The sequence below is a fragment of the Charadrius vociferus genome, unplaced genomic scaffold, assembly GCF_000708025.1.
Source record: "Charadrius vociferus isolate BGI_N301 unplaced genomic scaffold, ASM70802v2 scaffold308, whole genome shotgun sequence".
Lineage (NCBI taxonomy): Eukaryota > Metazoa > Chordata > Aves > Charadriiformes > Charadriidae > Charadrius > Charadrius vociferus.
In genome coordinates, this window is record NW_009649929.1 from 584,023 (window position 1) to 607,989 (window position 23,967).

Genomic DNA, 23,967 nt, shown 5'->3' on the forward strand with positions numbered 1-23,967 from the left:
TTCTCAAAAGGACAACCCTTCCCTGGCTTTGTGGACACCACAGGAGCAATCTTCATGTCCCTAACCAGAAGACTTACTGTTAATTCTGGCAGAATCAACACCATGGTTTACTACATGTCCAAGAAAACACTAGGAATGTGGGAAGGGAGCAGAAAGGAAACAGTCCAACTTTACAGAAACTGAAGACATCCAAAAAAGAGCCAAAATGTTAGTTTTAATGTCTGAAAACATCTTTCTTTTGTGTAGCTCATTAATGCTGTGTACCCCTTCCTTCTGCAGTGCTTATAAAAAAAATAAAATAAATCATTGTTTGGATTAAATCTTGGCTTGTAAGAAAATGCCATTAATAACAGGAACAAGTATGCTATCTTTCATTCTATCCCAAAACACACATTACTCTTTAAAAAGATGGATGAGCCAGACTTTAATCAGGATGTGGTTATTTTACTTATGTTGGGTAATCTGGAAACCCATACCTACCTTTTTTTTTTTTTTAAGAATTAAAAGAAAAAGATATCTAATATTTGACTCTAGCTAGCATTTGAATAAAGAAGGGCTCCAACTCTTAAATTAGCAAGTTTCATCCTCTGAGCCATGCACCCCTAATGCTTTTGAAAGCTTCTTAAAACAAACACGTTGCCATGAAGACTTCAGAAAAACATTCAGGCCCCCAAAATAAGAGAAAGACAGAGCTGCTGACTCCAACTGCTCCATCCCCTTAAAGAACCTAACAAGTTACTTAACATCTTCCCAGAAGAGATTCCCCAGATAAGATTTCCAGTGGATCGTTTCACCCTAACATTCTTTCTTTGGATGCAGACCTGAATGTTAGTTCATTTTGCAGGTAGCTCCTCTTTCTGCCAGGCAATTCCCTTCAAAGCTATTCCAGGGTCCTGTTTCCATTGCAGCTACTCTCTCTCCTCTCAGCTGACATTATGCCAGTCACGTCAAAGAACAGAAATTAAAAACTCAAGGGTATAGTGAAATGAATTGTTGGAACTGATGCAGGCTGAACAGCAAACAGATGGTCAGCAAAACCATCTGAGGGGAGACTGACAAACAATTAATAGTACAGGTCAGCTTCACTTTGGAGATGTCTCATTAAAAGTTGTTTGCTTTGTAAGCTTTGGAGGAGTTGTCTTGTTCTACCCTGACCTGCAGGTGTACACAGACTTCACCTGCAATACTGCAAAGTGCTTTCATCAGGAATGCAAAGTCATAAGGGCAATTAGGTGGGCCAAAGATTTCACTCATCCCATCTACCAGACTGCAGTTCCCACAATTCATCAGCTACAGAGCTCACTCTTTCCCCAAAAACCAGGAAGACAGATCTGGGACCTAAGGAGTACACTGTGGGGCTTGCTAAGTATTCAAATGGTCAGATGGTCTATTTTAGCTTCGCTCTTCCCCCGAAAAAAAACCCCACCATTAAGGGCATCTAATACACTGGACTGTTAAAACACCAACTGTAATTGACAAGAGCTCTCCTAATTAAAGATACCTTTTGTAACTGCTTACTGGAATATGCATGAAGTTTTTTTCCTTCCCTCACAATTGAGGGCTTCACTCAATCACGTACCGTTCCTACTAGCGGATACAGGAATCCAGCACCAACACTGGCCCGAATGTCTCGGATCGGCAGAATAAAACCCGTAGGTGCTCCTTTTTGTTCAGGGTCATGAGACAACGATAAGTGAGTTTTAGCCATGCAGATTGGCAGGTTTCCAAATCCCTGGGGAAGGCAATGAAGAGAGAAATAGGAGAGAAATAAGTGAAAAAACAGTAACTTTTCATGTACACAAATGTAATTGCTCTATTCTGCCACTCTCTACAGACAACAGACATTTTATTATGACATTTTACTCCTCACCAGCTGCTTCATCCACAGCCTGTCAGATCCATTGACCATTCTGCATCCCCATTCCTTCTCTCTCAAACTCTTTCCATGCCATCTCTAAGCATTAAAGAAAGAATTACCATGGCCCCCAGCACATCCAGCTCAGGAAAAAGTTAATAGTAGGGAAGTGTTAGACATACAACCTTGATAGCTAACTTACTTTCTACTCTCTTTCCGAAACGTTAATTTAAATGACTCAGAACTAAAGTTCTTGTTCAGCCGAGGTCAGTTAATTAGAAATGTTTGATCAATATAATTGCAGGTCGTGATGAAGTAGCAATTACGTCGCTACGGTATTTTTGACAGACTTGTAAAAGAATATACAAGAAACATGAAAATGAGAAACTATACATGCCTGTAGTAAATGAACTGTAAAAGCAAAATTATTTGAGCACACTGTAAACAAAGAATGGCTAGTTGTCACATTGCTCTTCTCTTCAAAGCCCTTTACAGACCTTCATCAATGCAGTAGCAGGTAAATTCACAAGAACGTCATGCTAGAGAAGAATAAAAGCAACACAACAACCAGAAAGCATTTAATTCAACAACCAGATGCCAGATCCAAAACTTGTAAAAGTAGATGGTTTTTTTCCACAAGAAGTATTGTGTCACCTATGGAACTCTTTCCCCAACATAACTGCGACTGCCAAAAATCCATATGGGTTCAAAACCTGATTAGACAACTCAGTGGAATAAGATTAAAAAAAAAAAGTCATCAGAGACTATTTAGCACCAGTCTGACCACTTGTAGTTCCCCAATTCCCAGATTGCTGAAGAATTGGAGAATACAGTAGAGAAAGATCACTGAATCCTCCTGCTCTTCTCTCCCCATACACTATCATAGATGTGCTACTGGGCCAGATGAGTTCTGTCTTCTCCACTAGAAGCTGGGGCCAGTTTCTCCCTCCCCATACCACCTCCTTTTCCTCCTCTGCCATAGCAGCATCCAATGAGTGCTGGACAAGAAGATGATTTGAGTCATGATTCCCTTCACACACAGTTTGAATACCACTTTTCAACATGACCACCTCAAAGGAAAAGCACCACTGTTATCAGGTGACATGGAAAACTCACTTGCTTAGTGTACAAGGCGACTTTCTCCTGTGCTTCTGGAAGTAGCTCAATGTCTCTTGCCCCATAGATCTGCTGTGCAATATGCCTGATCTTATCTATAACGGGGAGCTAGGAAAAAAAAAACAAAGAGAGAGGAAAGACAGTGTGGCCAAACTACAAAGAATCGTAACATCACAGCATTTTCACAATCCTTCGTATGTGTTGTGCAATGCCCATCTCCAGATACAAGAGCTATTCTCATTTGCTGTAGAACAAAGCTACACAGTAATCTGAGAGTTTTCAGAATAGGTTATATTAACCTTGTTGCAGTTGTTTCTTTTGGTAAGAGGGCAAAAGCAGTTTACTACAGTCAGAAACAAAAAGATACACAACAGTATTTCTTATAAGCTGTGCTTGCATGTTAATTACCCGTGCTGCAAAAGACAGGTTTTTATTCTTTCTCAAGTCAAAGTCAAAAACCAGACAAAAATAATTTGAGGAGATACAGTTAATGGTTAAATAAAAGCACAAATAAAACAAGTTAAAGAAGAAAAATTAAAAAGCATCTGTTAAAGAGCTAAAAAGATATAAAATGACATAGCTCTGTACCTCATCAGGTTCTTGCTATTAAAGGAGGATTCTGGCCATAACCTGGGTGACAGTGACTTCATTACCTCCAAGTCATCTGTCAAATCTGCTTAAGTACAAAGTCATTAGAGATACACAGACACTCGCTTCCACCCTAACCTGTAGTGTTGACTCCATAAGCCTTACTTGCAGAGGAAAAAAAAAAGTTAAAAATGAACAAATTCTGTTCCTATTGTATAGATTTCCATTCTGAGCAACCAGTGCATCCAGAAGCTCTGCAGTAAGTTAACAGGTTTGGTCAGGCTTGTTCCAGTCCATGCTCTGACAAGAATGCATGTGTCAAGTTCAAGAAGCAAACTTTCCCCTACCCTGGAACGTGGCTGCCATGGTAGAAACCTGTTTGTTATCTCTAGCACAGTCACAGCAGCATCTTTCAGTGTTAAAAGTAAAACGCATTTCACTTGGATAGTCAAAACAACAAGAACTGACTAAGTAGGTCTTTGAGACTGGTGGAATAAGCGTCATGCTCTAAAAGCAATTTTCTCCTCAGATTCTCAGAGCAGCCTTTCAGGCAGCCTTCAGCAACTTAAGCTAGTGAGACCAACTCATCTCCACCTTACAAAGAAAGTACCTCTCTAATACTGCAAGTTCTTACCTCCACATTATAGAGGAACCTGAAGTTGCTGGGTGTCTGTGATGCTCTCTGAACAGCTTGGGCCAGTGCAACTGCTCCTTTACCTCCCTCTGCCCAGTGAGTGCACTCCACAGCATCGAATGCTCCTGCTTCCTTTGCCAGTTGTACTACAAGCGCCAGTTCAGCCTTTGTATCTGTTCTGTAAGGAGAAGAGTTTGTGCATTTGTACCAGAAAGCAGAAACAGTAAATTAACTGTTTGTTCTAACCACTTTTCACTCTTGTTGACAACATCCAAAAGCTGTCCAAAGAAACCACAGAATCCAGACATCAGGAAGCTGCTGAGGGGCCATTCACCTCAGCCTTCTCCATCTTGGTGAGGGAAGCTACTTCACAAAGGAACAGACAGCAACAGGTAGCTCTGGAACTACACGCAGAAACCCATGACTTCCCATAGAGCAGCGCTGCAGATTTTCTGTTGTATCTGTCCTGTATCAGCAATACAACTCCTGTTTTCAGAAGCAAACTCAAAAAGGCATTAGTATTGCTGATTTAGAGGTGCTATATCATACATACACAACAAGCTAAACCCCGTAATTTCTCTAAATCAGCCAATATGCATTTACTTCAGACGAAGAATCCTCAGCTGGCTACTTTGCTTCAACTGGCATCAGCTTTAGCACACCAGGTCAAAGCCCCTCTGCTTACATAAAAAGACCACACACAGATTCTATTTCCTGTGCAGTACAACATGCAGAGCCCAAAATGCTTCTTAGCGGGACATAATTATTCCCTACAGCAGACCACTGAACACAGCGTGGTTGACAGCACAGGCACTTCACCATCTATTAAGACCTTAGATTCCACATCATCACAGGCACCTTCTGTCCACAGTAATTTGGCCAGTCAGGGTGTGAGGGCAGATAATAGTCACTGATCATAAAATCCTAAGCTAATTTAAATTAAGGAATGCATTTGAAATTATTAAGCAGAGCTGCCCTATTTATTCAGCATCTTCCAACAATGCAAAATGCTGCAAACAGTATATCAACAGTACTGGAAACAAGAGTTTGTGTTAAATGTAGCATATAAAGTACCACAATTTTATTCCCATGCATCACTTCCACATCCCAGCTCACTTACTTGAAAGCATTGACAGCTACTACTACTGGGACACCAAACATCCGTGCATTTTGGATTTGCTTGTTGAGGTTACTACAGCCTTTTGCCAACAGTTGAAGATTCTGTAAAGAAGACAGCAAGCAAGGAAGCACATTTTATCAGGGGCAGTGAAACTTTTGTTCCAAATCCACTACGTCCACAGCTAATGATAAAAATGCCAAAATGAGAATGAAACTACAAGGGCTGCTTTCTGAACAGTCCAGACCAGTGCATGGTCCTGGATGGAAGACAGGAAAAGGAATGACTACTTCTAATGATTGCTGGTTTCAGCTGCCAAGCCAAGATAAGACAAATCACTTTTTACAGGTTTTTTTTTGTTATTCTTAGTAAGTTAATACCTGTGCTCGTTAACTCCCCACAGTAAAGCCTCGTTTTCCTCTCTGACACATTCCTCTTCATGTATTAAATATCATTAGCAGTGAATCTCATGACACTTGTTTGAAGTGCTCTGGCAAGAGCTTTTGGTTTACACACATTTACATTTTGCAGCATCAGACACTATTCATGGAAATCGAGACACTTCAGCCCTTCCTATGCAGAGAATAATCCATACAGAAGCTCCACAAGTGAAAAAGCTGCAGCAATGTAAAGAGAGCCAGCCCAATCGTGCAAGTGTACACAACCATTCAAGGCACAAGGATAGAAGCTGAGACCTTAATTCACTTTCCTCTCTGCTTGCAAAGAAGTGGGGGGGAATAAAAACAGAAACTGCTGCTGCAAAGAAGAGAGTAATTAGAGAGGCACTCTGAATGTTTTCAGAGACATATTTCAGCCAAGAAATTACTCCATACTGAGAAGGTCTGGGGAGACAAGAGGAGATATTACTATGAAAAATTGAGCGCACAGACAATTGCATGAGCTCAGGAGAAACAAAAAAGGCTCTGAACTGTGGCTAGGTCAAGCACAATAAATGCTTGAAAGAGCAGAGCCAAAGTAACATCATTAAAAGAAAAAAAAAAAAAGCAAGAACATTAAAGCTTGTATGAGGAAGCATTGCCCTGGCAGCTAAAGAAATGACACACACTAGCTATCCAGGCATGCCCAGCATGACAATATCGTGATGTGACTGCAGTTAGTTGGTCAACTGTCACAACAGCTAAAGAAAGTTACCTCTTCCATGTACTCCTTTGGTAAAGGTACCCCAGCAGTGACCTGGGGAAAAAAAGGAAAAAAAGAAAAAAAGATGGAACGCCATACAATTTTTATCCATGACAGTAATTCATGCTTGATTCTTATTAAACAGCATCAAGATACAACATTCTATTCCAGGCTGATCCTTTTTTCTAAGAAAAAAATAGAAGGAAAAATAAAAGACCGCAAGATGCTCTCACAACACACCAAATGACTGACTGTGGTAATATCACAAATGTCCCAGCGTACAACCATTTAGTTAGGACAATAAAACAAGCAGGTATGTGCCTGTAACATACCACACTGAAGCAGCTTACAAGCAACAGGGACATATGGATTCTTTTTAAAACTGCAAATCTCAAAACAATTACATGCAGATCAAACCCTACAGGGCTTTAAGTGACTGGATCAGAGTAACAGTAACAGCCCCTCAGGCCTAAAGAAAACTTTGCCTAGTACTTACTGTAGGCCCTCCTCCATGCATTTTCAGAGCTCGGACAGTAGCAACCAACACCACCACATGAGGCCGGAGACCAGAATAGCGGCACTTAATATTAAAGAATTTCTCCATGCCTATGTCTGCACCAAATCCTGCTTCTGTAACTAGAGTAGGAATTAAAAGAAAAGAAGCTTGTGAGAGGTTGCTGGGTGGAGAAATCATGCTCTGATTATATAAATTAGAAGCTTTTTCCAGGACAATAAAACCCTAAAGACATACGTGATAAAAAAAAGGCAGACCGCTCCCTGCAACACAAACAAAAAGCAAATAAAAAACCACCCCACACACTTACCAACAAATCCCTCTTTACCCACAAGCTTCAGTGCTATTTTGTCTGCCAACACTGAAGAATTCCCATGTGCAATATTGGCAAAAGGTCCAGCATGAACAAACACTGGTGTTCCCTAGAAAAGGGGGGAGGGGGGCGGGGGGGAGAGAAAGAAAATCAGAGGGTACAATTTAGCAAATTTGCAGCACTTCAGGAGCTAAGTACTATGGTACCTGAAGGTAAAGAAAAATGCTTTTAGAAGACAGATCTTAAAGCCTTCTGATCAAACATTTGTTATCAGTAATAAGGACTACAGGGCAAACACGATTATAATAATCTGCACAAGTGGAGATGCTAATCCACTTAGGAAAAGGATGGCTAAATCACAGCAACTTTTTGCCATTCTTCTGCATCCACACCATCTAGATTCCAAAAAACACTTCCTGCATTGAACATAAAAGAAGAGAGACACAGCAAAGTTTAGTGCATTTCTTCGGGATTATCCCACATGCCAACGGCAAACCTAGAAAGAAGCTAGCGTTCTCCCCTAGCCCTGAACCTTTGGTAGGAATCCACAGTAAACCTCCAACTCTTGGCAAAGTAAGCCCACACTGATCATGATGAACGAACTAGACTGGTTGCTTCTTGGCTCTGAGAACACACATATAGCAAACCATCTGTACTCACCTCCAGTGTTTGCATGAGGTTTGGTTTAACAGCATCTTTCATCAAAACAGCCAGAGCACCGGTCACCCCCTAAAAGAAAAAAAAGCAATCAGTTTCCAGATGTACTGAGACTTTGAGACAGTTCCTATGGAGTGTCAAGGCTCTGCTTTTGTCCTGGTGAGCTTTCAGGACCAGAACCAGCAGTTGCTCCAGTTATAACTAACCCTAGTGAGGCAGAATATGGCCTTTACATCCTTGTAAGAGAATCTGTGGTTTCTGCTGGGTGCAGCCTCTTGGTTGGGACCTTGCTTGGCCATCACTTTGTAGTGAAGGCATAAAGAAAAATTGCCATTTCAATGCTATAGCAAGGTTAGTAAACAATAGCAGTGAGAGAGTAACCTAGAGTTTACTATAGACCATTCAGCGGCACAAAGCAGGGAGTTTTTCAGCACCGTTGTTATACATGTTCAAATAGTGGACCACGCTCATCACCCCGATATCTCAATTGTAGCATTACTGTCTTTCTTTTGCAGTATCTAAACGTATTAAGGAGTTTGAAGTTACACATATGTCTATGTTCTTGGGTTTTGCAGGTAATTTTGTCTTGGACTTTTTGCCTTCCTCATTTCAGCAACTAGGCTCTACATACTGGCCTTAAAAATGTCATAACAAGCTGCTACATCCTGGCCAAGTGTGCAGAAATAACTTTTAAAGTGAACCTCTGTGCTCGTGAGCGAGACTAGCCTGACGTCATGAAAGGCAAACACTGGAGCCCATGTTTCCTCCAAGGTGCAGCAATATACCCTGCTGCAATTCTGCTTCCTGCAAAGTGAAGGCTTGTGATCTTATCCACCTCTGCTTTGGGAAGAGAAAATGAGGGTTTGGTCATCCTTGTAACTGACACAGTCCAGTAGAAATCAAACTGGCTGTTACCCAGCACTTGCAAAAGTAACCAGAATTGTTATCATGGGTACAGAGTCAAACGTTCACAGCAGTTATGAAAACCTTGAACCATGTTGTCTTTTTATTCCCTTTTAAATTCAATTGGATTGCAGCACTCGATTATACAAAAGATTTTTTTTTTTTAAGACATTCAATGCTTTGTTTCATTAGTTTCAATCTTGCCACATGAAAGCTTATTTAACATTTAACAGATAAGCTTTAAATTTCAGTCATCTCCAGAATAATGAAAACTACAGAGCAGGATTTACACGATGACATTTCAGGTCTGTGTCACTCAGTGGCACCTGAATACATCCCATCTTTAAAAACCTGTAGTCAGGTTTTGATTTCACATTTCTTCCCAGTTTCTTTGCGCTTCCTGGTAGCACACCCATGACACTGGTTATATCACAGAAGGACCCAGACATCTTATTGTGCCAGTCTGATCTCAGCAATCACCACGTTTCTGGCCTGCATGAGGCATATGTAACACAGTCCTAACAATGCAAGCCAATGGTCACTATCACTGCAAACATATAACATTCAACAGAACCTGCTGGACAGGTCTGATACTATCCTCCATTCCATAGTTGCAATGGACAAAATTAAATCTAATTAGATTTTAAAAAAAAATAAAAAGGGAAAAAATCTTGAGATGAAAGACTTCTGTCACCTGGACTCTACATAAAACTCAAAGCAACTCCCTGCCAAGCATCATCTGCCTCCACTGCTGACGGGCAGCAGGAGAGACTCCCATTTTCCAGAAAAGGATTTAACTCAGGTACTTAAGGTTAAACTGGCAGCATGCTAGCAGTAGGAATTAAAATCTCAAAGCTGCCTACAGAACTTCGGCACATGCCCTCCCTCATTCCCAACAAATGTCTCACATAAGGACATCTACAGATAAATGGTTCCCAGCATAGCCCTTTTCCTGCAAGGCCAGAGTCAGGCCACATTGTTAATCTACTGCTTCTTAGGCTTATCCTGGGAAGAAGTAAAACAAACCAAAAAAAAAAACCCCAAACATAAAAAAAAAACGCAAAAACCACAACAAAGCTGGACAGGTCTGATACTATCCTCCATTCCATAGTTGCAATGGACAAAATTAAATCTAATTAGATTTTAAAAAAAAATAAAAAGGGAAAAAATCTTGAGATGAAAGACTTCTGTCACCTGGACTCTACATAAAACTCAAAGCAACTCCCTGCCAAGCATCATCTGCCTCCACTGCTGACGGGCAGCAGGAGAGACTCCCATTTTCCAGAAAAGGATTTAACTCAGGTACTTAAGGTTAAACTGGCAGCATGCTAGCAGTAGGAATTAAAATCTCAAAGCTGCCTACAGAACTTCGGCACATGCCCTCCCTCATTCCCAACAAATGTCTCACATAAGGACATCTACAGATAAATGGTTCCCAGCATAGCCCTTTTCCTGCAAGGCCAGAGTCAGGCCACATTGTTAATCTACTGCTTCTTAGGCTTATCCTGGGAAGAAGTAAAACAAACCAAAAAAACCCCAAACATAAAAAAAAAACGCAAAAACCACAACAAACAACCCACAGCAATACAGCAAGAGCCAGGTAAGCCTTAGTGCTGAGTCCCACCTTGCTGGAAACACAGGTCAAAATACCCTCCCCTGTGGATTCTTCAATTTCACTGGAAAGCTTCATTCAGAAAATGCAAGACAAACCTCATTAACACCACATCACGCGAATTTGTAATACTGTTGTCTTTTGCAAAGCAAGCTGTGAAAAATCTGCTATACAGGACAGCAGTAAGCATCAATATCCTATCTCTATTGACTAGTGCAACAGTCTTGAGCCTGTTCTGTCTTGAGGCCAAGTGGCAGGGCATAATTCATATAACAGGGCTCGACTCCCCTTTCCTTCTCCAAACAGGGTTGCCATCTTCAAAGCACCTATTGGAGGAAGTGTTTGGGGCACAGGCTATTCTCCTGAAGCCACACTGAAGCATCGTTTGGGAGAGTGTTATTTGACATACTCCACAAACATGCAAAGAACTGTAATAATAACTATTGTATGGATAGCTGCAAGACAGTGCTGCAGCTTGCAACTGCTGCTTAGGACTGCTTTACATACTGTTAATAGACATCACCAGAGCTACCACATTCAGCATTTTATGCAATGGAAACAGGATTTGTGTCCCTCACCAAAGGCTGCCTTATGGAGACTTTGCACTTTTTGCAAAGGGTTTGGCTTTTATAGCATTCACAGTCTCCCAGAATCAGATATTTCATCATCTGTAATTAAATTTGCACACGGCTTTGTTCCTGCTCAATATTTTCCTCACTCCAGGGAGCCTGAGAAACAGGGTGGCCAGCAGGATGCATTTTGAGTTCTTCCAGTTTGTAAATATGCTTTTTATCTAGAACCCACCATGCATTTCCCCATTAATTCCTATGGTGCCAGCTTCAACTTGACACACAGCACATCACATAGGACAATTTGTCCCTCCCCAGGTCACATGCACACACTCACACACTCTCTGGGTAAGGTGCTTGCCACACTGAAGTAAAACACCTTCATTAACTCCAGGGGCTGAGATTTCGTCTTTAATCTTCTGCATGCTAAGGTCTTTTCTGTACAGAACTGTCTCTACGCTTTTCAATTCAAGGACTTTCAGAATAGGCAAAAGTTAGCATTTAAGAACAGAATTAATGTCTTACAAGGTCATCTGTTGTAACTGGTTCTCCTCTCTTGCTGGAAGCTACTACCATTCTGCCCAGTCGCTTTTTCATATCATCCAACCCATCAGAGAGTGCTAGAACTGCCATGATTTCACTGCTCACTGTGATGTCAAACTGAGCCTGCAAGAGACGAGTAAAGAACGTGAACTCATCAAGATTCCCTAGAAGCAATCCTTACCTCCATTAAATTCTTGAAACAAGGCCAATCATCACAACAAAAAATTTAAAAAATACAGACATACAAATATAAAAGAAATCCAAAGCATTACTCTCAGAACATACTTCATTTAATTTGGCCATTTAAAACTGGATTTTTTTCTGCAAAATTAAGTAAAAGCTACTTGTTCCATTGCTATTACATGACTCTCTCCTGGTACATACATTAGTGATTCATGTAAGAACACTCAACATTAACTAATTGTATTTTTGAAGACTAAGCTTACTAACTCATCTGACTAAACAGTACAGTAAATTACCAAAAAACCAAAATCAGATTCTATGGGAAATGAAGGGTTGAATTCATCTGACATAACAGACACCTGCATTGAAGCTAAGCACCCTAGGGACATTTCAAGTCAACAAAAAGAGGCTTTTCTGAGCACAATTCATTTGAAGTATTAATTTGAGTTACTTAAGGGATGAGAGGAGTCACAGCCCAGATTGTCTATTTTACTCATTGATTATATAATAAATATAGACAACAAAATCCGACACCGTGTCTAGTTTTGGCCAGATACATTCCACTCAAAGCATCTGCAGTGGTGAAGATGAACCATTGCGATGCATCATATTTACAGAGCACATTTATGTAACACTTATTATGCCACAGTCATCCAAGTCTGGGAAGTCAACATTCAGGAAAGAACAGGGAAGGAGAGAACATACATAAAACTAAACACTGCACTGGTAGCAAATTTAAGTGCTTGGTTGAAGGGACTTTCTGCTTTCTCTTTAGCAAGGTCCTGGTAAAAGATGGAAATATCTGGAGTTCCAGAAACTTGCTCGAGGACCACGTTTTTCAAAGTACTTTTTAAAACATGCAAAAAAAGGGAACAATTACCGTTCGTGAGAAGCCTTTTTCTGTTGGAGACTGTCCAATAGTGATTTTCCTAAGGAACCTGTCATTTGTATCCAGTACTGCAAGGAATGCAGAGAGAGAAGTCATGTTGCAAGTCATAAGTCACATTTATGCCCTATTGCAAACACTCAGCTAGATAACCTATGAAGAGAGGATGGCAGTTTCAGATACCATCATCTCCTACAGAATGGCAAGTGCTACTCAATGTGATTCTTCCCCAAAACTGAGCTGCAACAAAGTTAAGATGCCCTCACTCACATGCAAACCCTGCACTCCACCCAGAGGGAGCCTACCTCCTTTCGCGTGCATGAACCACAAGCCCCAAGCCTCTCTGAAAAGCAGAACTGCTAGTATTATTCCAATTGCTTTTTCACAATCATTAGCCAATGTGAAATTAGGAAATTATTACAGCCAAAAGGAAATAAAATTATCATTTTATAGGTTAAGTGATAAAATGGTCAGATTCTACTATTTAGTGAAAGTAGTTTCACACAGCCCCATTAACTCAAATTACCTTGGAAACACAAACTATCAAATACTGGCTTAAATTTGCTGTTTCTTATTATCTACTTGAAAAGCATTTTAAAAAATATTTCCCATGAGGCAGACTACTTTAGCCCCATTACAGGTTTTGAAGCAAATTTTGGAGAATTAATTTCACACTGTATTTTAATAAAAAGAAGTAATACTCTTGGGGTCTAAACCAGAAAAAAGTCTTTATTTGAAGTGTTTTTTGCTAGTGAAATATTAAATCTGCAGACCAGAGATTGATCTTACCTTCAGATATCTTTAAAAACCTCTAGAAATCCAGCCTTTAATTTCTGTCAGTCCCCAACAGAGCAAGTGGGCAGATTAAAACTGAGTTTAAGGCCAGAGCAGAACCCTCTCCTTGCTCACAGAACTTTTCAGTCAGCTAAAAAGGCTGTTGGCTGCAGTTGCCAAACTCAACTCTCTGTGACCGACAAATCCAGGAACAGAAACTTGCACCAATTAGGCAAGTCTTAATCTCTGTGAATTCAGAGCAGCTTCAAGGCCGTGCGTCAAACCTTTCAGAAACGGGGTCCCAGCTGCTGGCATCTATCGCACCAAACACTCAGAAGGAAAGGCCAGCCCTGCCCTCTTTCCCATTTTCCCAGGAAACATAGTTCCTGCTGCACTTGCAAACCTCTTTGACACATTTTGTTTCTTAATAATTCTTTCATTTAATGGCTCTTGTACCTCTTTGCCATGTTATGGTGGCTGGGTCAATGTCCAATCTCACAAATAAGTTTACTTCTTCCTTTGTCAAAGCCATAGGATCAGTTTTATTAATGCCCAATTTCTATGGGAGGAAATGACAAACAAAAGAAAAAAGGTATAATGAAAAGATTCACAGAAATGAAACTTTCACTAGAACAATGAGCCTTTGGCAGCAGTATCTGCATATTTAGAAATAAGAAGGGATTGCTTTTTTGGTTCCCCTCCTCCTAGACCCTACAACAACGCACGATGATCCATTATCAGTGTGTACCTGGAAGCAGAACTTGCTGCTGGCCAGCTAGTAAAGGGCAAGGCAGACAATAGAGCTCATTAGGGCAGGCTGTCACCGAGCTTTGTGCAAGTTATCTACAGAAAGAGTGAGGGAGAAAGCTCTGCAGTTTCTTACACGCCTTGTTCTAACCATTAGTCTCACATGCTTCCATCCATTTCTCATTAGTTTGCCTAGGGTCACTGCACACAGCCATACGTATTTAAAGACACTGTTTTCAGCATGCTGGTTAAGCAGCACAAAGGAGGAATTAAACAATTCAGTCACAAGGCTGTCAGCATCCCAGAAAGCTGATCCTGAACATACTGAGAGGATGGGCAGTTTGCCAAGTTGCTTAATTGAGAGAAGAATTATCTCAAGAAGCCTGATACAAGCGCAAGCTTAGGAATGAGGAAAACGATTAAGCTGATTTATGAACGAGCAAGCTTTTTTTAATTAACTAGACAGCTAAGTCATATTTTTCTCTATAAGAACAGCAAAGAAGAAAGTCTGTTTTCTTCATCTACAAGCACATGATTTAGAAAAATAAATACATAAATAAAAAATAAAAATAAAAAAATAAAGAAGATACTCTTTCTGGAATATTAGCATGCCATTCACATCTCAACATTTAATAACCAGAAGCATGATTAGGGTAGAGTTCCCTCAACAGTCCGTCAGGAACACCAAGCAGTATGACATAGCTTCTTTGCTCAGTAGTGGAAGCAAACCACACACTTTCTAATGATTGAGACATTATAGACAATTAATAAATAAGAGTTTTTCCTAAGTAGTAGTAGTCGTAGTCTGACTGTTGTTGACTATTGTTTCTGACCTCCAAATGGGCAACTGATCCAGCATGAATATTGCACAAACAGGTCCATACTTTGAATGAGCTTAGCAGGCCCCAGGCTGTCCTCCTGGCCAGAAGGTCCAAGCCCAGTGCAAAACTATTCCTCTGTTAATCCTCATTTTTGCAGCGGCCAGGGACACATGCTAGTTCACATTAATTTCTGAAGATCAGAGGAACTGTGGTCTGCTCAGGGACTGCTACTCAATGCCAGGGTTACTTATTTACCTGGAAATTCTTTTTTTGGGGAGAGGAAGAGTGGGAAGCATAGGGGATGGGTATTTTTTTCCATTTTTCCCTGTTTGCTCAATCTGGATAAGACAAAAAATTCTATATGTTCTCTTTTTGCTGAATTTTATAAATTGCCTTTTTTTGTGCTGCATTATCTATATAGTTGTCACATGGGAACTATTAATCTCTAGCTGTAACTGGGTGTAAGGTATGGAGAGTGATTCTGGTCCCTTCTTAAAATGCACTAAAGACAATGAATTGACATCATTAATAAAGGGCACTAATTCCTTTGCCTCCTTCCACTGTGTTACTCATACAGCATATGATACAGAGAGTTACATCAATGATTCTTCCCCTTGAGGCTTCCTCTCACTGTTTTCTGCGCTGTATGAAGGGCTACCACACTTCTGCACATTTTAGGTAAAAAATAAATGCAAGCAGAGTGACCTACAGGACAACACGAGGGTTTCTGTAACCTAGCTCTGCCTACGTAAAGGATGCGTAAGTGGAACAGAACTGGAAACCGATGCGAAACCAGTGAACTTACCTGTAGTCTTCGGATCTGAATGTCTGAGAACTTTCTAACACCACTGACAAAAGGCACCAAACGGTTGTAAAGGGCCTTGCAGAACAAAAGAGGTAGTTAGCACTGCTGGCACAGCCAAAACATCTTGGCCAAAGCAGGTTGGGCCAAAATACATCATAAAAAAGGACCATACCTGGTCAGTCTGAGTTAGCTCATGGAATATACGCGCATCGATAGCAGCAGCAACCAGGTTGTTGGCTGCAGTGATAGCATGGATGTCACCAGTGAGGTGAAGGTTAAACTAGAGGACATAAAACATATCAGTTACCTCATCCTGCTGCAATTTTAATTTATTTCAATTCATCGTAGACAGATGGAAAAAGAAGTATTAATAGCAATGTTAAAGTGGGTGAGGGTGGAGGGGGAGAGATTGCTCAGTGCAGTATGTGGAAGAGAGGAAAGAATTTCTCTAAAACAGAAAAATGCCTCCCCCACATTTATGTCATTTTACAAACTTCCAGAATGAAGCTTCCAAATAAGAAGTTTTTATTTCATGAGAACGATTCTCACAGGCTCCTTGACACCTGAGAAGACCACAGTATGGCACATCTGCATTGCTCCTCCTTCACCTTCTGACCCACTCACTATTTGCACAACAGGTTTCACACATACTTTAGCCAAAGCTGCTGCTGCTCCCACAAAGATATCTGAGCTAAATTGAAACTAGCAACCTTGTGTAGTGCTAGCAGTAGAGCTGTGGTTGCACAGAGCTCTGCATGAGCTAACCACTCAAAAACACAGTATCGTAGGCAGAACTTGTAGACCATGTACTACACAGTGACACTGCTAGTAGTTTTCTTGGTTCTATCTCATTAAAAGACAGTTTGAGGGGGCTTGTCTACATGAGTTATCTGGCTGCACTGTAGCTATACTGACAGAAGACTTGGGATATATAGCTTACGTGACAAACTTGCTGTATGGCAGGGGAGTAAAACCTGTAGTTAAAACAATCCTTTTCCTCCGTAGCAGAGCAGCAAAGGAGGAAGGTGAAAATGGGACATTAGAAAACATGGTATGACAGAAGACCTTATGGGACCACTTCGTTGGAGCCTTGCTACTGTGGTCTTAGAAACCAGATAGCTAAAAGCAGAATGGAGCTAGTCACATACTGATTATAACTCCTAATTAGTAAATGCTAATTGTTGACTCATTCTACATAAATGCAACAAGAAGCAATTATTACCACCTTGGTTCTGCAATATGAAGGTCATTACTGCAACTAGTGATTCCAGATACTTCTATTTTACGAGACATGCATCGATTAACACACCCCTAACAAAACTATGTGTATTTATACCACTTGGGTCATACTTAAAGTCCTTTCAGCCAGTTTGGTTCCAAAACCGGTGCTGTTTCCCACTGCTGCACACAGTTAAGTATTTTGGCTCATCTTATTAACACTCCCAAACAGGACGAGATTGTTCTTCCTGTCACATCTATCATTCACACATTTTCTTGGCACCTGACTAAATCAATATTCTGCCTCCTTAACATTTATCTTTTATGGACTTGCTGCATCAATTGGAATGAACAGCCCTTTTGATCATTTCTGCTTTTCTTCCTAGAATTGCCCTGTGTCAATCTAGTGCACAAAACAAAGCTAGAATTATACAGGCAATTACTTTGAGAGTTGAGAGAAGCACGAGAGCACGTGCTACACGTGCCTTTCAATTCCCTGCCCCCAGACACAGGATTTTACTTGTTGCCAAGTCACGTCAGAAGTATGCTGCAGCGCCAGTCCCCCACAGGCTGAGGTCTTAGCATTACTGATTCCCAACTTCCTTTTTCCCATTTCACATTAGTAATCTAAAACACAAGTACACCAAAATAGCTCACAGAAAGAGTTGGTGACCGCCGCTGCTGACAGAACTACTTAATATGCTTCCAAAACTTATTAAATCATTATCATCTTCATTCTAGTGCCGGGAAAAAGAGGCACAGTATGAACTCTGCTGAGGGTATGCAGTGATTCAAAGGTAGAGAAGGGGAGGGAACAGAAGAACTGGGAATTCCAAGTTCTGTGAAGTCCATGCAGTTACTCTTCTGAAACAAAGATTTTTTTTGGTTTTGTTTTTTAAAAAAAAGCTTTGCTGAAATCAAGCATTCAGTTCTTGGGAGTGCTACACCGGACCATAACTAAAAAAGATTTCATAAGCTGTCTGAGCGCAGCATCTCTTAAAGGTCTGTGAGCTATATGTGCAATGGGGCTTCGTATAAAGAATTACCTCTTCCATGGGGATAACTTGACAATAGCCACCACCGGCAGCTCCACCTACAGAGAGACAATAGTCAAATCATGCAAATAAGAGTCTCTCTAACCCAGACTGGTATTATGTGTGTTTGCTTAATGGCTTTAAGAAGGCAGCTACTGCCGAGCAGCTTAGTTTAAATCCCACCACAACACTTGAAGACAACACTGAGGAACTTAACCCAAGGTTTTTCGTTCTTATAAGAAATGCAATTGTAACTAGTAATTATGTAAAACTACAATGCAGTAGAATAAAATCTGAGTGTTATCCTTCCCCATTTGTCCAGCTGCAAGCAACAGAACAGCTCATACCTTTTATACCAAAGGTTGGGCCCTGAGAAGGCTGCCGAACACAGGCAAAGACATTCTGGTGAAGGTGTGCTCCTAAGGCTTGAACGAGACCAACAGTAGTGGTGCTCTTCCCTTCTCCCAGGGGAGTAGGAGTTATCCTGCAGTGAAAAAGCAGAACAGACACAATGAAACCCTTGTAATGGGTAAGACTCAAAACACTGGGGTAAAACAGCCACCCAGTGAATGAAGTTAATGCCAATTCAAATTCTGGATTGGCTCAGACTTCAGCTAATCTTCATCAGTTTGAAACTGGAACGAGTTTGGCAAATTATCACATAACTGCCAAAGACTGTCCTCTGAAAAAACTTGCTAGTTACTGTTGAAGACAAGCTACTGGACTAGAAGAACCTTGGCTATCATCCAGTCTGCCCTTCATAACCCTGACCTGCAGAGCAAAACAATTCATCTCAGGAAAGAAATGTTAAACTACATTCCCACAATTTGCCAGAAGAGATAAATCTACTTCCCAAACCACTAGATTTCCAGCGTGATTTACTAAAACCTAAAGCACCCCATGTAGTCCAAAAGTACCAAAAGACAATACAATGACAAGCCGCGCTAATAAAATTTCTTTTCACCTGGACACCATGTAAGTGATGCCTCACTTAAGTAAGTACTTACCCAGTAACAACAACATATTTGCCATCTGGCTGGTTCTTCAGCCGTTTCAGAGCTGACAGATGAACCTTGGCTTTAGTTTGGCCATAGAGCTCCACCTCATCAGGGAGTAGGCCAACTTCTTTTGCAACCTGTTCAATGGGCTTGGCTATACAAGACTGTGATATTTCAATATCGCTTAAAGAAAGAGAGCAAGGTCAATTTATAAAAGTCAAAGACTTCTCACAAATTCTCTGCTTCTGGACAGTATAAACTACAACACCCAACCCATGTTTTAAATATTTTAACCCCTTCTAGTTAAATAAATCAATCCCACCAATACTGGCTATACTAGAATAGACACATCCTTGGAGTTTACTTTTTGAAAAAAAAAAAAAAACCAACAAACCAACCAACACAGAAAAAACAACCAAAAAACCCAAACACCACCCCCAACCTCCAACCCAAGAATGCCTTTTTGTAGGCGACATGTTATGCTCCCTTATGGGGACTTGACACCCAACAACTGCTACTTCAAGATGCTAGGTTTTTGCCATGTCAGACTGAAAACTTCCCAAAATACAAGTATATTGCTATTTGCTGAATCAGCAACTATCTAGCTGGCCTACAGAGTCCGTGGAAGTCCATGTTTACACCTTAATATTATCAGGATGACCCAAGCCTACACTTCAACATCCATCACAGCACCACTGCAGGTTAGCTCGGCTCCCTTAGGAAGGCCTCACAGTGCTTTCTCTCTACTACTCTCCAAACTTCAATGCCAGCTACAGTCTATATACATGTATGCCCCATATTATGCAAAGCTTGGGAACAGAAGTGAACACTATACTGCAAGAATACCAACAGTGGCTTAATTTGAAAGCATTACCTTGGAACAGGCATCTTTAGGGTAAGCTGGTTATATTGGATGTTCCATTTTCCAGGCTGGAACTTCTCCAGAAAACGCTGTGCACTCTCCACTGTGCTCTAAAATGAGCATGAGAATGCATTATAGCAACCACCACTGCATGAACCGTGCTGGTTAACAGAGACTCAGAAAGCTTTTCCCCTCTTCTCTGTCTCAGTTTGGGATTAACACAAAGTGCTTTCATTAAAGCATTTGCTAACAATCCAGAATGAGATTCTGCTCATAGAAAAAAACCCACCACCATATCTATCTATCCATCTACCTGTCTATCTTCCAGCGTATTGAATATTTTTGGGTTGTTCTGTGCCAGCAGGGCTCCTTAAGCAAAGCAAGAAACAGAAGGAGCTGGCTTATACTGTTACTGTCTTCCTTTTTATCAAATCACCCTATGGATAGTGTTAGAATTACAGCCAGAGCATTGTGAGACAAGCCCAATCCTCACTGTTTTGAGAGACCACACTTAAAAAAACAACCAAAACCAAACCCCAAAATAATCCCCAACCAAAAACCCATCTGTCCTAATATTTCCTTAAGGTCCATTTTTTTCCTTTGTTAACCGAATCCAAATTGTTTAGACTGGAAGCTGGAAATCCTAACTAGACCTCTGTAAGAGCAATAAGGAATCATCAGTTGCTTTGGTAGTGTGCTGATGGTCAGCAGCAACATAACCCAAAGGCACACGTAGAGAATATGATCAGTAGTCTCACAGTCTACTCACGTACCTGCATTAACATGGCCACAGTCATAGGCCCAACGCCACCAGGAACTGGGGTGATGTAGGAAGCTTTTTCCTTTGCTGTACTGTACGCCACATCTCCTACAACTCTTTTTCCGCTGGCCTTTGTGCTGTCTGGGGATTTAAGAAAAAAAGTTACACATCACATTTCACCAAAACAACAGAGGAGGCAGCACTGACTGAAGCTGAAGTCTTTTCCTCTATTGGAGTAAACAAAACAGAAGCTGAGTACCCAAGAAGCTGTAAAGAAAGATAAAACGCTAAAACAAAATCACAAGATGAAGCTGTTTTCATCATACTTCACTCAGAGTGTCAACAGCTCATGCAATGTATCTTCCCATCCAGTGCCATTTATCCTCAAACAGTTAGATCTCCCTTTCCTTGAGGATGCAAGTGTTTTCTCAGTGGCACATAGCCCACAGGGCACTCTGAAGATGACTCCAAAATAAATGCAGGGGGACCAAAGCACAGACCAAGTCTTACATCTGTGCAATAATAAAACACAAATGGGACATACAATAGAGATATCACCTGAACCATCCTCTCAAAGCTCCTGCTGTATTGCTCTGAAGGATTAGTAGAGTTTCCAATTTGAAGGAGATATAAACCAATGGTGTAGAAGTGAGAGAAGAAACATGGTTGACTTGTTCCAAAAAAACAGGTTTACATTTACTTTGTCCCATTTTGGAGGAAATCTAGGCCTTACTACTGAACAAAATCACCTGACGCTACAAAAACTGAAGACAGAATGTGCTAAGCTTTTTAATTATTCATTGCCATTCTAACGAAAGACCGGTAAATACTGCAGTTCACAGAGATCAGTCTTGTCAAAACAAATCTCACAGGTGGGTTAAGAGAGCTCTGCTAGCATAATCTCCTTTCTCTCTGGCAAAATAAATTTGCTATATCCTACTGCACGATATGACCTGACAATTCAGAAGCAGATATAACACTTTTTTTTTTTTTCCAGTGGTGACTTTTAAGCTTACCCATAAAGATAGAGATAAAGACAAAATGCATTAGTAAACTAACACAGTCATCTAAGGAACTTGCTGGTTATAGACAGAGCATACCAAAAAAGGTAAATTCAAGCTTCTCCTGGAGTGGCAGATCCTCACTTCAGGTATGAGGACTACAGGTAACTTTTAAGCAGTGTGAAAAACCCTGAAGGTAGATTTTAATGTTGTTACATTGAAACATTATATTGGATACAGTAAGCATATGTTTGAACAGAACACAATCAATAACTTTTAACATACCTTTTTGCAAGGGTGAGGAGTGGCAGAGAAACGAAACTCCCAAACAGCTGATTATGGTAAAACCAAAGAAGGAACAAAAGCAGCTCCTGCCAACACTAATTTTTAGCTGCATTGTTACTGACAATTTGCAGCTTGGACGTTTTGCTGTGTTTGTGTTCTAAGCAACACTTTGTTTCCCTAAAGTTCAAAGCTTGAACAACATCACAGCTGTTAAACAGTGTTTCTACAGCTTCTGTCAGCTTTGCTGCCTGAACTGCAGACCAATCTGGCCTTCCAGCCTACAGACCAGTTTAATTAAGGTTGCAAAAGGCAAATAACAATCATATTTTCTCCCAAGGAAGCCAAGCAGGCTTACCAGTCACACTGGCCAGGAAGACTCCAGGCCCAAGAATGAAGAAAACCAGCAATGAATTAGGCACTCCAAAGACAAACAGCCTAATCTGTTACACAGACACAGTGATGAGCACAAGCCAAACAAACCCCCAGTCCCTGCTTCTGCATCCGCACCTCACACCAAGCACTGCTGAGCACAACCTAGGAGCTATTCAATACCTTTAAAATACTCTTTTAAAGGAAAGCGCACATACAACACTTTCTGCCTCTCCCTGTAATTTCACCTTCTCAGTAATCATCATCACACTCTTAAAAAAACCCCAAACTAGTTACACAGAATATCAGTGACACTATAACCATTGCCAGTGCCTGTGTTTTCTTTGATCCAGTAGGTTCTCTAGCCTGCTGGAATGCACGACAGAGAGCATCCAAGGACTTTGAGATCAAAGAAGCAAAGGAGATGCCTACACATATGGAATGAACAGGTATGATGATCTCCATCTATTTCCAGAGACAGCTGCTTGAGAGACAGTCTGACTGCAGCTTCTGGCCTGGAGCTAATTCACAGACAAATCCTGGGATTATCCACATGGCTTCCAAGCAAACTTGTGCCAATGTACATCCAACTGTAACGTTTCTGGTGGATATATGACTGCAAGCACACAAGACCATACATGACCCTCATCTATAAAACATGAGGCCACCTGCTTGCAGTCTGCTTCTTTTTCTGAACATCACTGGGAAAGGTGTTTCATGAGGGATCCAACACAATCTGATCTTATAGCCCTGTGATGCCAGCTTGATTCCCAGCACATGAAGATATGAACAGAGCATCAAGTCAAGGCTTTCTATATCTGTGTACCTGCTCTGGTGTTTGAAGAGCATGGCACCAAGATCTGCAGAGGCTGATCCTCTTTTGCTGCTCTCATATCCCACTGTTCAAAGTGCTCTGTTGGCTCGGGCTGGAAAATCCCATAGCAGAGGACACTGAACAGGGTTGTTTTCTCTATCAGGACTCACAGGGGGACACTCCAGAGACTATGCCATCTCTGGGAATATCCTCTGGCTGCACCGCTCTCCCTTTCTGTAGCAGAACAGTTTCTACAGGCCTGGAATAAGGCATTCAGAATATTTGCTGGACTAGCCCTCCAACTGCAGCAGTGGGGAGAGAAAGGCAAATACAATCCAGTTTGGAAAGGGAATAAGACACCCTTGTCTGCTCTAATAGAGGTCTCAGGAGATCCTTTATTTCTTTCTTTACCTGGAGACCTGGAAGAAATTCTGTTCAGCTGTAGTGCACATGGGCAAAAAAACCCAGATGTGCCTACACTGTCTACTCTAGCTTCCAAACTGGCAGCCTTGGGAGTATACAGGCCACCCTCCATTCAAAAGCACAACAGCTACATTTGCATGGTGCTACATGGCTATAACTTTTTTTCACTCCAACTTGGCAAGTCTACATGAAGTTAATGTACTGATTTGTTAAATCATATCGGGATTTGCCTGTACAGGGAACCCCAACTTGCAAATTATATCCAGAGATTGCCATGTTCTCCAGCGGCAACTCACATCTACATCTAGGAGGCACTCAGCTGGGTGCACTTACAGCTACGGTAAGATGTATGGCAACGCTGCTATTTCTCACCCTACCACATTCAAAGCACCATCACAGCTAGCAGCAATATTCTATCTGTACAGT

At 41.1% G+C, this 23,967-nt stretch overlaps 1 protein-coding gene across 1 annotated transcript in view; it reads right to left on the minus strand.

Annotated features, from left to right (window-relative positions):
• Positions 1-23,967, minus strand: part of MTHFD1 (methylenetetrahydrofolate dehydrogenase (NADP+ dependent) 1, methenyltetrahydrofolate cyclohydrolase, formyltetrahydrofolate synthetase) — a 35,795-nt gene that overhangs the window by 2,976 nt on the left and 8,852 nt on the right. The window contains exons 10-27 of the mRNA XM_009891210.1: positions 20,663-20,790; positions 19,902-19,999; positions 19,037-19,210; positions 18,377-18,513; positions 18,042-18,088; positions 15,950-16,057; positions 15,778-15,852; positions 13,861-13,963; positions 12,625-12,701; positions 11,544-11,684; positions 7,938-8,006; positions 7,275-7,386; positions 6,947-7,086; positions 6,463-6,504; positions 5,314-5,414; positions 4,194-4,371; positions 2,972-3,079; positions 1,580-1,732 (exon numbers count right to left, since the gene is read on the minus strand). Coding sequence (XP_009889512.1) covers positions 1,580-1,732; positions 2,972-3,079; positions 4,194-4,371; positions 5,314-5,414; positions 6,463-6,504; positions 6,947-7,086; positions 7,275-7,386; positions 7,938-8,006; positions 11,544-11,684; positions 12,625-12,701; positions 13,861-13,963; positions 15,778-15,852; positions 15,950-16,057; positions 18,042-18,088; positions 18,377-18,513; positions 19,037-19,210; positions 19,902-19,999; positions 20,663-20,790 — 1,991 coding nt within the window. The remainder of the gene's footprint in view (positions 1-1,579; positions 1,733-2,971; positions 3,080-4,193; positions 4,372-5,313; positions 5,415-6,462; positions 6,505-6,946; positions 7,087-7,274; positions 7,387-7,937; positions 8,007-11,543; positions 11,685-12,624; positions 12,702-13,860; positions 13,964-15,777; positions 15,853-15,949; positions 16,058-18,041; positions 18,089-18,376; positions 18,514-19,036; positions 19,211-19,901; positions 20,000-20,662; positions 20,791-23,967) is intronic.